The following is a 12,239-nucleotide window of genomic DNA, read 5'->3' on the forward strand; positions in this document are numbered from 1 at the left end:
CAAGCCCCATGACTGACAAAAAAAAATAAAATAAATATTAATTAATTAAGGAAGAAAGTGATTTTATAAAATTTTTTATTATAAAGGTGATATAAAGGGGCTGGGAATGCGGCTTAGTGGTAGAGTGCTTGCCTAGCATGTGTGAAGCCCTGGGTTTGATTCCTCAGTATCACATAAACAGAAAAGGCTGGAATTGGTGCGCAGTGGCTCAAGTGGTAGAGTGCTAGCCTTGAGCCAAAGATGCTCAAGGCTCTGTGTTCAAGGCCCAGAACTGGCAAAAAAAAAAAAAAAGAGCCCTTTTACACCTACATCTAAAAAAACATGATTTCCACAGTTCCTTGCACCTCCCAAAGATGCAAAGAGGTGTCTGTGTATATATCTATGTATGTGTAAAAGCATTCATGATCCCAAAGGTGATATACAGGGTTACAGTTATAAGTTAGGTAAAGAGAAAGTACCTTTCTTTTTGGTCAGTGTAACCCCTTCCCTCACTCTCTCACAGTTTTTCCTTCCTGTCCCTACCCACAAGTTGTATAGCTCATTTTCAACATAGTGTCCAGAGAGTGCCACCGGATTTACATTTGTTCATCCTTTGTGAGAGAGATTTTATTATATTTTAAGCCCGGGGTTAAATCCCTAGCACCACAAAGGCAAAAATTTTAAACAAAGGATAATCTTAAATTATTTGCATAGATAATTCCACAAAGATAAAATACGAAGACAGGACTAGTAATTTAGTTTAGTGGTAAGTGGCTTGCCTAGCATGCATGAAACCCTGGATTGATACCCAACTGAAAAAAAGCAAAAGTATAGAAAAGTTTGTCTAAGGCTTTCAGTTGCTAATAATTTATCCATCTCCCATACATCACCAGCGTAGTTAATTTCTTAATTATTACTATGACTAATTGAACGTAGGGCCATCACATGCTAAAGCTCACAGTCCACCACTGAGCTACACCTAGTTCAGCAGCATGCTGTTGCTGTGTTCATCATGTATTTAGATTCTACTATCAGTAGTATAAACTCGGTTGTAGTGCATAATCATTTTGTACGTACAGTACAAGATCTTAAGGACAGGTTTCCAGCAGTGGCCAAAGAGATAAGTCATTTTGATATATGTCAATTTCTGTCCCACAGCATCAGAAGATGCTGATTACTCACACACCATGCCCAGCATAGCAGTTGACAAATCTCAGATCTTACCCAATCTGACTTTTTTTTAAAATTTAATGTGTGGCTTTCTTTATGAGTAAGTCTGAATGAAGCATTTTTAAAATACATATTTAAGATAATTACTTTGAGCCAGGCAGCCAGGCACTGGTGGCTCACGCCTGTAATCCTAGCCAGCTACTCAGAAGGCTGAGATCTAAGGCTCACAGGAAAGTCTCCAGTTAACCAGGGGAAAAAAAAAAAAAAAAAAAGCCCAAAGTGGAACTATGGCCCAAGTGGTAGAGCACTAGTCTTGAACACAAAAGCTAAAGGCAGTGCCCAGGCCCTGAGTTCAAGCCCCATGACTGGCACACACACACAAAAAAGGAGTTGCCAGGAAATGTCTTTATTCACATTGACAGCTAGGTAAAAGTAAAGACTAAAGATTAAACTAAATAAAGATTAAAAACAGTGTCCAATAGGCTGGGAAGATGGCTCAGTGGTAGAGTGCTTGCCTTGCATGCATGAGGCCCTGGGTTCGATTCCTTGGCACCACATAAACAGAAAAAGCCAGAAGTGGGTACTGTGGCTCAAGGGGTAGGGTGCTAGCCTTGAGCTAAAGAGCTGAGGGACAGCACCCAGGCCCAGAGTTCAGGCCTGACAACTGAAAAACAAAAAAATATACAAAAAAAACAGTGTCCCAATCTTGACTCTGTATGGAGAGATGTCTATCTGTCTTGTGACTATAATTACTTTTTGTTGCATGAATGAAAGTTGGTGAGAATATTTCTGCTGAATCTTGGTTTATTGGTGGCATTGTATTTCATGGGTTACTTTCCTTGTGTGTTTGTTCCAGACCCCTGTAAAAGAGCCCAACAGTGAAAATGTAGATATCAGCAGTGGAGGAGGCGTGACAGGCTGGAAGAGCAAATGTTGCTGAGTGCTCTCCTGTTCATCCGTTGCCATCCACCACCCGTTTCTCTTCTTGCTGCAAAATAAACCACTCTGTCCATTTTTAACTCTAAGCAGATATTTTTCTTCTCATCTTAATTTCAGTCCACCTATTTTATTTGTTCTTTCATCTGTGACTGCTTGCTGACTTTATTATTTTTTTCAAACAAAAAAAATGTATAGCAAAATCATGTCTGTGACTTCATTTTAAATGTACTTGCTCAGCTCACCACTGCATTTCAGTTGTATTATATCTGGTTCCTCTTATCAACATTAAACCTATAGCAATCATTTCAACTCTATTCTGCAAATTGTATAAGAATAAAAGTTAGACTTAACAATTTTATTTTGTACAACAGTGGAATTTTCTGTCATGGATAATGTGTTTGAGTCCCTATAATCGATGGACATGTGATAGCAAAGGAAACAAACAAAAGCCAGGAAAAACACTCATTTTCGCCTTGAATATGTAAGTGGGGTTAATTTTGTCCTGTGCCTTATGTGGAAAGGAACTTCTTTGGTTTTTCTTTTTTGTTCTGGTGGAAGCATGTGCAGGAGACATATCATCTAAACATAAACCATGAAAATGTTTGTGGTTTGCTTGGCTGTAATTTTCAAAGTAGTTAATTGAGGACAAAGGGTAATGCAGAAATGATAGCTTCGGTTTGCTGAGTCTCATTTTCAGTGGCCTTGATATTTAAACTATTCCTGCCGCCAGTTCTCCTCCCTGGCCACTCACCTTGCGTCTCATCTTCCTGCATGCTGCTTTATTTGCTTCTTTCCCTCCTCTCCCCCCACCCACCCCCACAGCCATGGTCAGAGTTATTTAAAATGAAAAGGGGCAAACCTGTAGGTTTGTCAAATTTTTAACATAAAGCACTGATTTAACTTGCTAAGTAAACAAAAAGATAAATCCTAACTGCCTACTATCAGATGTCAGTTAGCTGGTGTCTTCCTCTCATTTCCTCCCCTCAAACCTCTGCCCTGCTGTCGTACTTCCTTGTCCCCTTTTCCTTCCCTTTGCTCCCTTCTGGTCTATCCATCGAGTTTATGAAATGGAAGAGTTAATTGCATGCACTAGTGTTTGGAGGGTGTTGTGGTTTGTCTTTCTAATTAGGTATATATCCTATTCACTTTCCTAGAATAAATCTCTGAACCTGAATTTGAGTAGTCTCCATTTTGGCAACTCCTCTGGCAGTTTGGTAGCCCAGGAAAGACTTTAAAAAAATAAAAAGGAGGAGTGGATTTTATTAACATGGTTGCCAAATGTATTGAGATTTGGCCTCTGAAGAAGACTTATTCAGTGTTAAGTTGTCTTTACCTTAAGATTTAGAAGTACTTTATAATATTAATTTTAAGTCCAGTTCTCACACCTCTTGGAAAACTTGTATTACCATGGATCTACAAAAAGGACAAAAAAGGCTTCTCGTGTAAAGATAAGCTCTCTAGCTACTTGTAACCCTGTCCTTCTCCACTTCATCTTTCTAGTTTTGCTTCATTGCTTATTGTTAGGATAGGGTAGGTTAAGTTTGCTATGCTGCTGGCATCCTAAGATGATACCTTTGTTGAAATAATTGTGAATAGCATGATTCATTTCAAGCAGAGGCTGAGTTTAGGACAGCAGCATCCATTGAAAAGTCTGTGTCGTCATGTGCATTTTAATGACCTCTTGGCTCACATAAACAACAGCATAGGGACATATCTGCTATGAAAACCCATGAATTTTTCAGATAGTGCCCTAAAGACAATTTTATATGCCTCACAGGTGGTTCTTAGGTCTTTCCCACACTTGACTCTATCATTGTTTACTAGTAAAAGCAGCATTGCCAAATAATCCCTAGTTTTCCACTAAAAAGAATAATGAACTGATGTTAAAGTTTCTCAAAAAGCTTTAGGTTAAACCTACTGTTGTTAATGTATTTGTTGCTTCCCTTGGTCTGGAATGTGGCAGTAGTTTTTTTTTTTACTTTTAACCCTCTTTAATCCTTATTCAATTCAATGACTTAAGGTTTGAGAGCTAAACACTGGGATTTTGGGTAACAGACTGACAGTTGTGTTGTTTGCATAATTATAATCGGCATTGTACATAGAAAGGATATGGCTACCTTTTGTTAAATCTGCACTTTCTAAGTATCAACAAAAAAAGGGAAATGGAGTATAAATCAATTTTTGTATAATCTGTTTAACATGAGTTTTATTTGCTGAATATTAGGGCTTTGCCCCTTTTCTGTAAGTCTCTTGGGATCCTATGTAGAAGCTGTTCTCATTAACACCAACAGTTAAGTCCATTCTCTGGTACTAGCTACAAATTCGGTTTCATATTCTACTTACCAATTTAAATAAACTGAAATATTTCTAGACGGTCTACTTCTGTTCATATAAAAACAAGACTTGGTTTCCAACTGTGTGGCTTGGTTTTCATTCATTTGTGGAGTCAGAGGATTTCTTCTGAAACTATACAAAGTACTGCATCGCCAAAATAATTTTCCAGCCTACAGAAAACTGGAAGACAATTTCAAGGATTGTCTTTCATTTAAAAAAAAAATTAATAGAAGACTGAAGACTCCTTGGACACGAAAGCAGAGTCATGCTAGTCTGAAATAGGAGATGCCATGGGCCTAGCCATCTCTAGCTGATGCTAGTTAAGTGTGCCAAAACCAGCTGAAGCCAGCTGGTTACCCAGGACACGCAGGGAGACTCGCCACACTGGAGGAGGTGTTGACTTAGCCCTGGCTTTCTCCTCTTACCTGGAAACAGACTCTTTCCTCCTTCCCAAAGCAGCTTTGGCTATATATATATGATGCTATTGGCAAAACAAATGTGTAATGCCATATTAAGGCCTTCGTAGTTAATAAAAGGTAGATATTTGTCGCTAAGACTTATCTGCTGGAAGGTTGATGTATACAGGTTGCCTTGTTATACAGTTGTAAGAGTCACATGAGTTTGTTTAGTGCTGACTATTCCTATTTCCTCCACCCCATCATATACCTGTTGTGTGTCCAGAGAGAGAGAGAGACTTGTGATCTGCCTTGGAGATTGATAGAGAAATAGGACATGACTATAAATTTATGATCTGGTTTAAAAGCCAACCAGTTGAGCACATACAAGAGCCAAGTAACCATGATCCAAATTCTCAGTGCTGCATTCATAGAGGAGTGAATGTGGTTGGGGAGAGTAGCTTGTGTGGCTGTGAGAGGGAATAGACATGAAGATTGGTTCTTACAGCAGAATAAAAAGAGCAAGAAAGCAGAAGTCCAGCTGGAGAGTGATAGACACTTAGAGGGTCATGGTAATGTCTTGAGACCTTGAGAGCAGTATGTTTGAGGAAGACATATCCAGATACATTGAAAAACTACAGGTTCCTCGGGGAATGGGATATTGAATGGAGCCTCCCTGAAATGGTTGACAGCTGGGGACTGGGTTGGTGAAGGCGAGTTGGGAAGGAGAATTGTTTGTAGGCCTGCTAGGTGTAGGCACCTCTTGTTACCACTCAGCACCTAGGTCATCTTGCTGTGATATATTCCTGTTCACACCATCTTCTAGCTGTCTGTTGGTTTTTCTGCTGGCTCTCCCATCAGGTATATGCACATTCCTGAGCAGGAAATGGGCTCTATCTTCTTCCTAATAAGACCACTTTGAGCCTGCATGGCAAATTCCCTGGTTCAACTTAATTGTCTTCAGTATGGTTTATCTCCTTAACAAACTACAGGTGTCTGGTGGACAGGGAGTCTATTCTGTCATCTTTGTGCCTTCACAGATGTTGGTGCCTTTCTGCCCACAGAGCCAGGACAGTAGCAATCCATCAGTGTCCTCCCCTTCAATCCAGCAGGGGGTGCATTGTTTTGCTTTCCTCACCTTCACACATCTGTTCTCTTTTGTTTTTTTGTTTTTTGTTTTTTTGTCGGTCATGGGGCTTGAACTCTGGGCTTGGGTGCTGTTCCCGTGCTCTTCAGCTCAAGGTGAGCACTCTACCACTTGAGCCACAGCACCACTTCCAGTTTACTAGTGGTTTATAGGAGATGAGAGTCTTACGAACTTTCCTGCCTGGGCTGGCCTTGAACCACAGTCCTCAGATCTCAGCCTCCTGTGTAGCTAGGATTACAGGCATGAGCCACTGGTGCCCGGCTTTGTTCCCTTTTCTTAAGCTATAGCTGTGTTGTCAGGCTGACCTCATTATCTGGATGCATTCATCCTTCCACTGCAGACTCTTGAAACTGCAGTGTAAGTTACTAAAATGCAGCTTGTTTTTTGTTTTTGTCAGTCCTGGGGCTTGAACTCAGTGCCTGGGCACTCACTGTCCCTGAGCTTTTGCTCAAGGCTAATGTTCTACCGAGTCTGGCCTTTTCTGACTAGTTTATTGGAGATAGAGTCTCACAGCATTTCCTGTTCAAGCTGGCTTCAAATCATGATCCTTAGATCTCAGCTTCCTGAGTAGCTAGGATCACAGGTATAAGCCACCAGCACCCAAAGCAGCCTGTCTTTAATGACAACTTCAATTATAACTTTGAAGTTGAAGCCCAAGTCCATTCTTACTGCCTCCAAGTATTGAATAAACTGGTTGATTCCTTGCTATCTCAATTTCTTGTCTCTAAAAGATGGACAGGAAAGCCTTTTGAGGCTGTGGCTAGTAGCCTCAATTCTGTGGATCTCAGTGCAGAAGTGTGTCACTAGATAAAATACAAATTAAATACAGGGTCACTGCGCCACCTTGTGATCCTTCCTCGTAGGTGCACTTCATTGTGCTGTGAGAGTGGACTTAAATGCATCAGGGATTTAAGTAGGGTTGGGGTGTGGCTCAAACGGTAGAGCCTCACCAAACAAGCATAGCCCAGAGCTGCCATTTAGAGTAGGACTGGAATTGTATCTCAGTGGTATGCAAAAACTGAACAGCTATATATTTTTTAATGTGAAATGGAAAATAGCTAATTTAGATGATAATTTACTCTTTAAATGTTTCCAAAGAGAGCCCCAGGACTTTCATGATTACTGTCACCAGACACTGGAAAAGCTAGGTATGTGACAGTAGGTTAAAATGGAGACTGATGGAGATCTTATAGGAAGCAGTGGAGTCCCTTGGTGTCCCCACCCTTCAGTACCTCTAAAAGCTCCACACTTGAAGACAGCGGACAGGAGAAGGAGATGGTAAGCCAGGATCACACACAAAGATCTCTACTGCACCCCATTTGATCCATGTCCCTCCCCAGCATGGCTTAGCATTATTTGTGAGGGGGCCAGCCTGGGGTGAGATCTTCCTTCCTGTGCTCCCCTGTGTCACTGGGTGAAAAGCACACATCACCGTGCCCAGCCATTATTTTTCCCCCATATCCAGAAAAACATGCACATACCATTGTAACCAACCATTGGTTGAGATGGAGTCTCAGCCTACTCTTGAGATTCTCTGATCTCCTTTTCTCAAATAGCTTGAATTGCAGGCTTGAGCCATGGTGAATGCGCTGCCATCCTCAACTATAATAGCCTTTAAAGAGGGTGGAAGGGGGGCACAGGGATGAAAAACAGAAAACAAATAGAAACAGATGAGGATTTCCCTGACCTTAACACCTCATTCAAAACCTCCCACAATAACTATCATCCACAGAAACCATCAGCTAATTCCACAAGCCATAATGCCTCACATCTGAAAGGCTGCTGATACATAAGTTGCTCAGTGGGCACTAAACCATCACTGGGAGAGGTAAGAGCCATGATGCCAGCTGACTGGGGTGTCCAGGCACGAATCCTTATGTAACTGATACCTGCCCAGCTGATCTGGAGAGCATTTAACTGACATTCAAAGACAGTCATGTGCGTGACTGCCAGAGTGATCCAGTGGGATATTTACCTAAATCATATACTCCATAACTTAGCTGATCCTTGGCCTTGCAAAAGAATTCAAAGGACATTAGAAAATACAGTTGAGCTGAGCGCTGGTGGCTCACACCTGTAATCCTAACAGGAGGCTGAGATCTGAGGATCATGGTTCAAAGCCAGCCTGGGTGGGCAGGAAAGTTCAAGAGACTCATCTCCAATAAACCACAAAAAAACCCAGAGGTGGCACTGTGGCTCAAGTGGTAAAGCACTTGTCTTGAGCTGAAGAGCTGAGGGACAGTGCCCAGGCCCAGTGTTCAAGCCCCATGACCAAAAGAAGAAAAAAATACAGTTGAGACAAATGTTAAAACTGTGATTTTAAGTGAAAGTCAACTCCAAACAAAAGATTAAGAATGTTCAGTGCAAGCAACAAGTGTCTCAATTTGAAAATTTCCCTAGAAACATTACACTCAAAACATTAAGTACACAGAATAAGGAAAGAATACTGAAAAGGAGAAGAAACAAGTTATAATAACAGTGGGCTATTAGAATAACAACAGATGTCTGTAAATGTAAGGAGAACATAAAGAGCGTAATTCAAACAACAGCAAAAGATACTACAGAAAACATTCAAGTGCATGGAGATTGGAGAAATGGTTGAATAACAAGTGGGTCACTGAAGAAATAGAGAAATCGAAAGCTTCTGTACTTTCATGAAAATGTACACACAACCTGCCCAGAACCATTGGGATCCAGCAAAGGCAGTGATAAAGGGGAAATGTACAGCTGAGTTCCTACATAAAAGAAAAAACAATTCCCGAGAGTTCCCAGATAGCATAAGAATACACCTCAAGCTGGGGGCCAGAGGCTCATACCTAAAATCCTTGCTACTCAGGAGACAGATCTCAGGATCATAGTTCCAAGCCAAAACAGGCAGGAAAGTCCATGAGACTTTTATCTCCAATTAACTACTAGAAAACCAGAAGTGGCACTGTGGCTCAAAGTGATAGAACACTAGCCTTGAGCTCAAGAGCTCATGGACAGCACTCAGGCCCTAAGTTCAAGCTTCATTACTACACACACACACACACACACACACACACACACACACACACACACACACACACACACACACACACACACACACACACACACACACACACACACACACACACACACACACACACACACACACACAGGCCCTAAGTTCAAGCTCCATTACTACACACACACACACACACACACACACACTTAAGCTTCTAGAAGAACATGCAAGCCAAAGCCAAAAATGATACTGAAATAATAAGTATTAGTACAGAAATTAGTGAAATGGAGACCAAATGACTACACAAAAAAATCAATGAAGCAAAAACTGGTTCTTTAAAAAATTAAATAAGGGGGCTGGGAAGGTGGCTCAGTGGTAGAGTGCTTGCCTTGCATACATGAGTCTCTGGGTTCGATTCCTCAGCACCACATAAGGAGAAAAAGCCAGAAGAGGTGCTATGACTCAAGTGGTAGAGTGCTAGCCTTGTGCTGAAGAGCTGAGGGACAGTGCCCAGGCTCTGAGTCCAGGCCCCATGACTGACAAAAACAAACAAAAAAATAAATAAGAATAAATGCCTAATTTCATTAAATGGAGAGACAAGATGCAAATGAATAAACTTAGAGGTGAAAACGGAGTATCACTAGAGATACCAGAGCACTCCAAAGGAGTGTGAGGAAATACAGAGAAAACCTATACTCGAAATGCAAAATTTAGAAGAACTGGATAAGTTTTTAAGTACAGTTGATCTACCAAAATTTAATTAAGATGATATAAACCACTTCAACAGATCTACAACAAGCAATGAGATTGAAGCATTAATAGAATCTCTCAACAAAGAAAAGTCCAGGACTTGATGGATTCATGGCTAAATTCTCTCAGATCTTCAAAGAAGGACTAACATTGATTTTCCTCAGTCTCTTCCATGAAATAGAAAAGGAAAGAACACTGTCAAATTCATTCTGTGAACAAGTACTACACTCATTCCAAAACTGAACAGAAATTCGACAACAAAAGAATCAGATTATTCTCGTTGATGAATGTTGATGCAAAAATTTTCAATAAAATTATTGCAAACAATTTAAAAAATCATACACTAAAATCAAATTGGTTTTATCCCAGGAATGCAAGCATGGGTTCAATATCCATAAACCAATAAAACGTAATATATTACAGAAACAGGATCAAGGCGAAAAAATATATGACCCATCTCAATGCAGACAAAGTCTTTGGCAAAATTAACCACCCATTTATGAGGAAGGCTCGGAAGAAACTAGGAACAGAAGAAATGTATCTGAACTTACCAAGGGATATTTATGACAAAGCTGTAGCCAACATCATATTAAATGGGGAAAAAGTGAAATTATTTCCCCTAAAGTCAGGAACAAGTCAAGAGTATTATTCTCCTTATGGTACTAGAATTCCTAGCCAGAGCAACAAAGTAGGAAAACTAAAGGATATTTAATAAGGAAGGAAGAAGTCAATTTTTTCCAAAAGTAATACATGGCCACTTCCTCCTTTTTTGGAGGAGACAGAGTAGCTAGTTGGTGGAGAGGACCATGTGTCCTCTAGCTGGGTGGGGTGGGTGTTTACAGGTAACCTGAGCCTGCTCACACCTTTTGCTGTGCTGTGCTCAAGTGACCACCGTGTGCCATACACAGGCAGCTCAGCCATCTCTGCCTACTCTGACCTCTGGACCAGGACTCCTGTCTTTCCAGTCCTCTGGATCATGGATTTCTCTTGTGTTCTCCTCTCCTGCCAGTAGAGGACCACATTGTCATTGCCACTACATCCCTGTCAGAAAGAGCTCATAGCAGTGCAGTGGCCTAGATGCCAGTGGTCCAACCTTTCCTTTGGCCTTCAGCCCTCTCTGCCCTCCACGCCCCCCCCAGACCTTCCTGGAGGGTAAGCACAGGCTCAGCTTAGTCACCTTCAAGCTCCCTGGCCCTCTTGCTGCCACACCGGCTGCCCAGTTTGACCTTTCTGCCAGCAACTTCCTGTCTCACAGTGCCTTCCAGAACCTCCTTCCTGCCCAGCCTTCTCCCGGAAATCTCAGTCCCAGGAAAGATGGAAGGGTTCTTGAATCCAAGTGATGCTGACTTCCTTCCTTTCAGGCTCCAGCACTGCCAGTAAATCAAAGGCTGTATTTGTCTGGTCTTGACAGTTAAGTCCTGCAAAGGCTCTGGAATGTGCTACAACAGTGAGGTTCGTCTTAGGCGGTCCATTTTGATGTTTCTCATCTTGTTCCTAACCCAGAGGAAATGTGAGGTTACAGGGTGTTATCAAACAGAAAGCTTGGCCTGGGGGAGAAGAGTTGGAAGGAGGAGCCACCAGCAGGCTGGGCCTGCAGCGTTGAAGGCAAGGGCTCCAGGGCACATTGCCTGGATTGGTGAGATGGATATAAGGGTTAGGGAGAAGATCTCCTGGTCGAGGGACCCAGAAAACGGTGATGTCTTCTACTGGGTCTGGATGGAGCTCAGGTGTGGCTGTTGAAATGGAAAGTGTCTGGGAATGGCTTGGTGGGGAGACAGGCACACAGGAGTTGGGGTTCAATGCTGAGGACGGTGATGCTGTGTAAGAGGCTTCAGGTATGGTGTTTGCATCCGGGGCTCAGAGGTAAAGGGACTACATGGCTCAGTCCCTGTTGACTTACACTGTCTGGTCTAGGTTATATCTGCTGGCCTGGCCTGGCAAGTAAGTGGTGGGTACCTTCTTCAGTCTCAAAAGTGTCCTAGTTTGGGCCAGGCACAGGTGCCTCACACTTTGTAATCCAGGCTGAGATCTGGAGAGGATCAAAGTTCGAGGCCAGCCAAGGTAGAAAAGTCAAGAGATTTCATCTCCAAAAAGCAGGGCTGAAGGCATGGTTCAAATGGTAAAGTGCCAGCCAAGCAAGCAAGGCCCTGAGTTCAAACTCCAATAATGGCAAAAATAAATTAATTAAAAGCATCTCTATTTGGGTAACATGGTCATGCCACTCAAAAGAGACCTTATAGGGTGGGAAATAATAACAAACCTAAGGCCCTTAAGGTCTTTTCCATGCACCTGCTTCACCCTCTTCCCATTCCTTTCTTAGTTGCCTACATTTACACCTAGTTTATTTTCTTTGTCCCTGCTGCCATGTTTGTCTCTCCATCTTCCTTGGCAAGGAGCCACTTACCGCCAGGGAGAGGATTTCCATCTCTCGGGCACCCCTAAGACACTGGTCTGGCTGAAGGGGAGAAAGACTTGCCTTGTGGCAGGGGTGAGGCCGGGTTGGGTGAGCCGGTCGGGCTGGGTGACTGACGTGGGGGCA

The 12,239-nt window shown here is 42.2% G+C and overlaps 1 protein-coding gene across 1 annotated transcript in view; it reads left to right on the plus strand.

Moving 5' to 3' along the window:
- Positions 1-4,458, plus strand: part of Rab10 (RAB10, member RAS oncogene family) — a 73,143-nt gene extending 68,685 nt beyond the window's left edge. The window contains exon 6 of the mRNA XM_070025166.1: positions 2,006-4,458. Coding sequence (XP_069881267.1) covers positions 2,006-2,089 — 84 coding nt within the window. The 3' untranslated portion in view covers positions 2,090-4,458. The remainder of the gene's footprint in view (positions 1-2,005) is intronic.
- The last annotated feature ends 7,781 nt before the right edge of the window (positions 4,459-12,239 follow it).

The sequence above is a fragment of the Dipodomys merriami genome, unplaced genomic scaffold (assembly GCF_024711535.1).
Source record: "Dipodomys merriami isolate MVZ:Mamm:240054 unplaced genomic scaffold, mDipMer1.0.p SCAF_17, whole genome shotgun sequence".
NCBI classification, from domain to species: Eukaryota; Metazoa; Chordata; class Mammalia; order Rodentia; family Heteromyidae; genus Dipodomys; species Dipodomys merriami.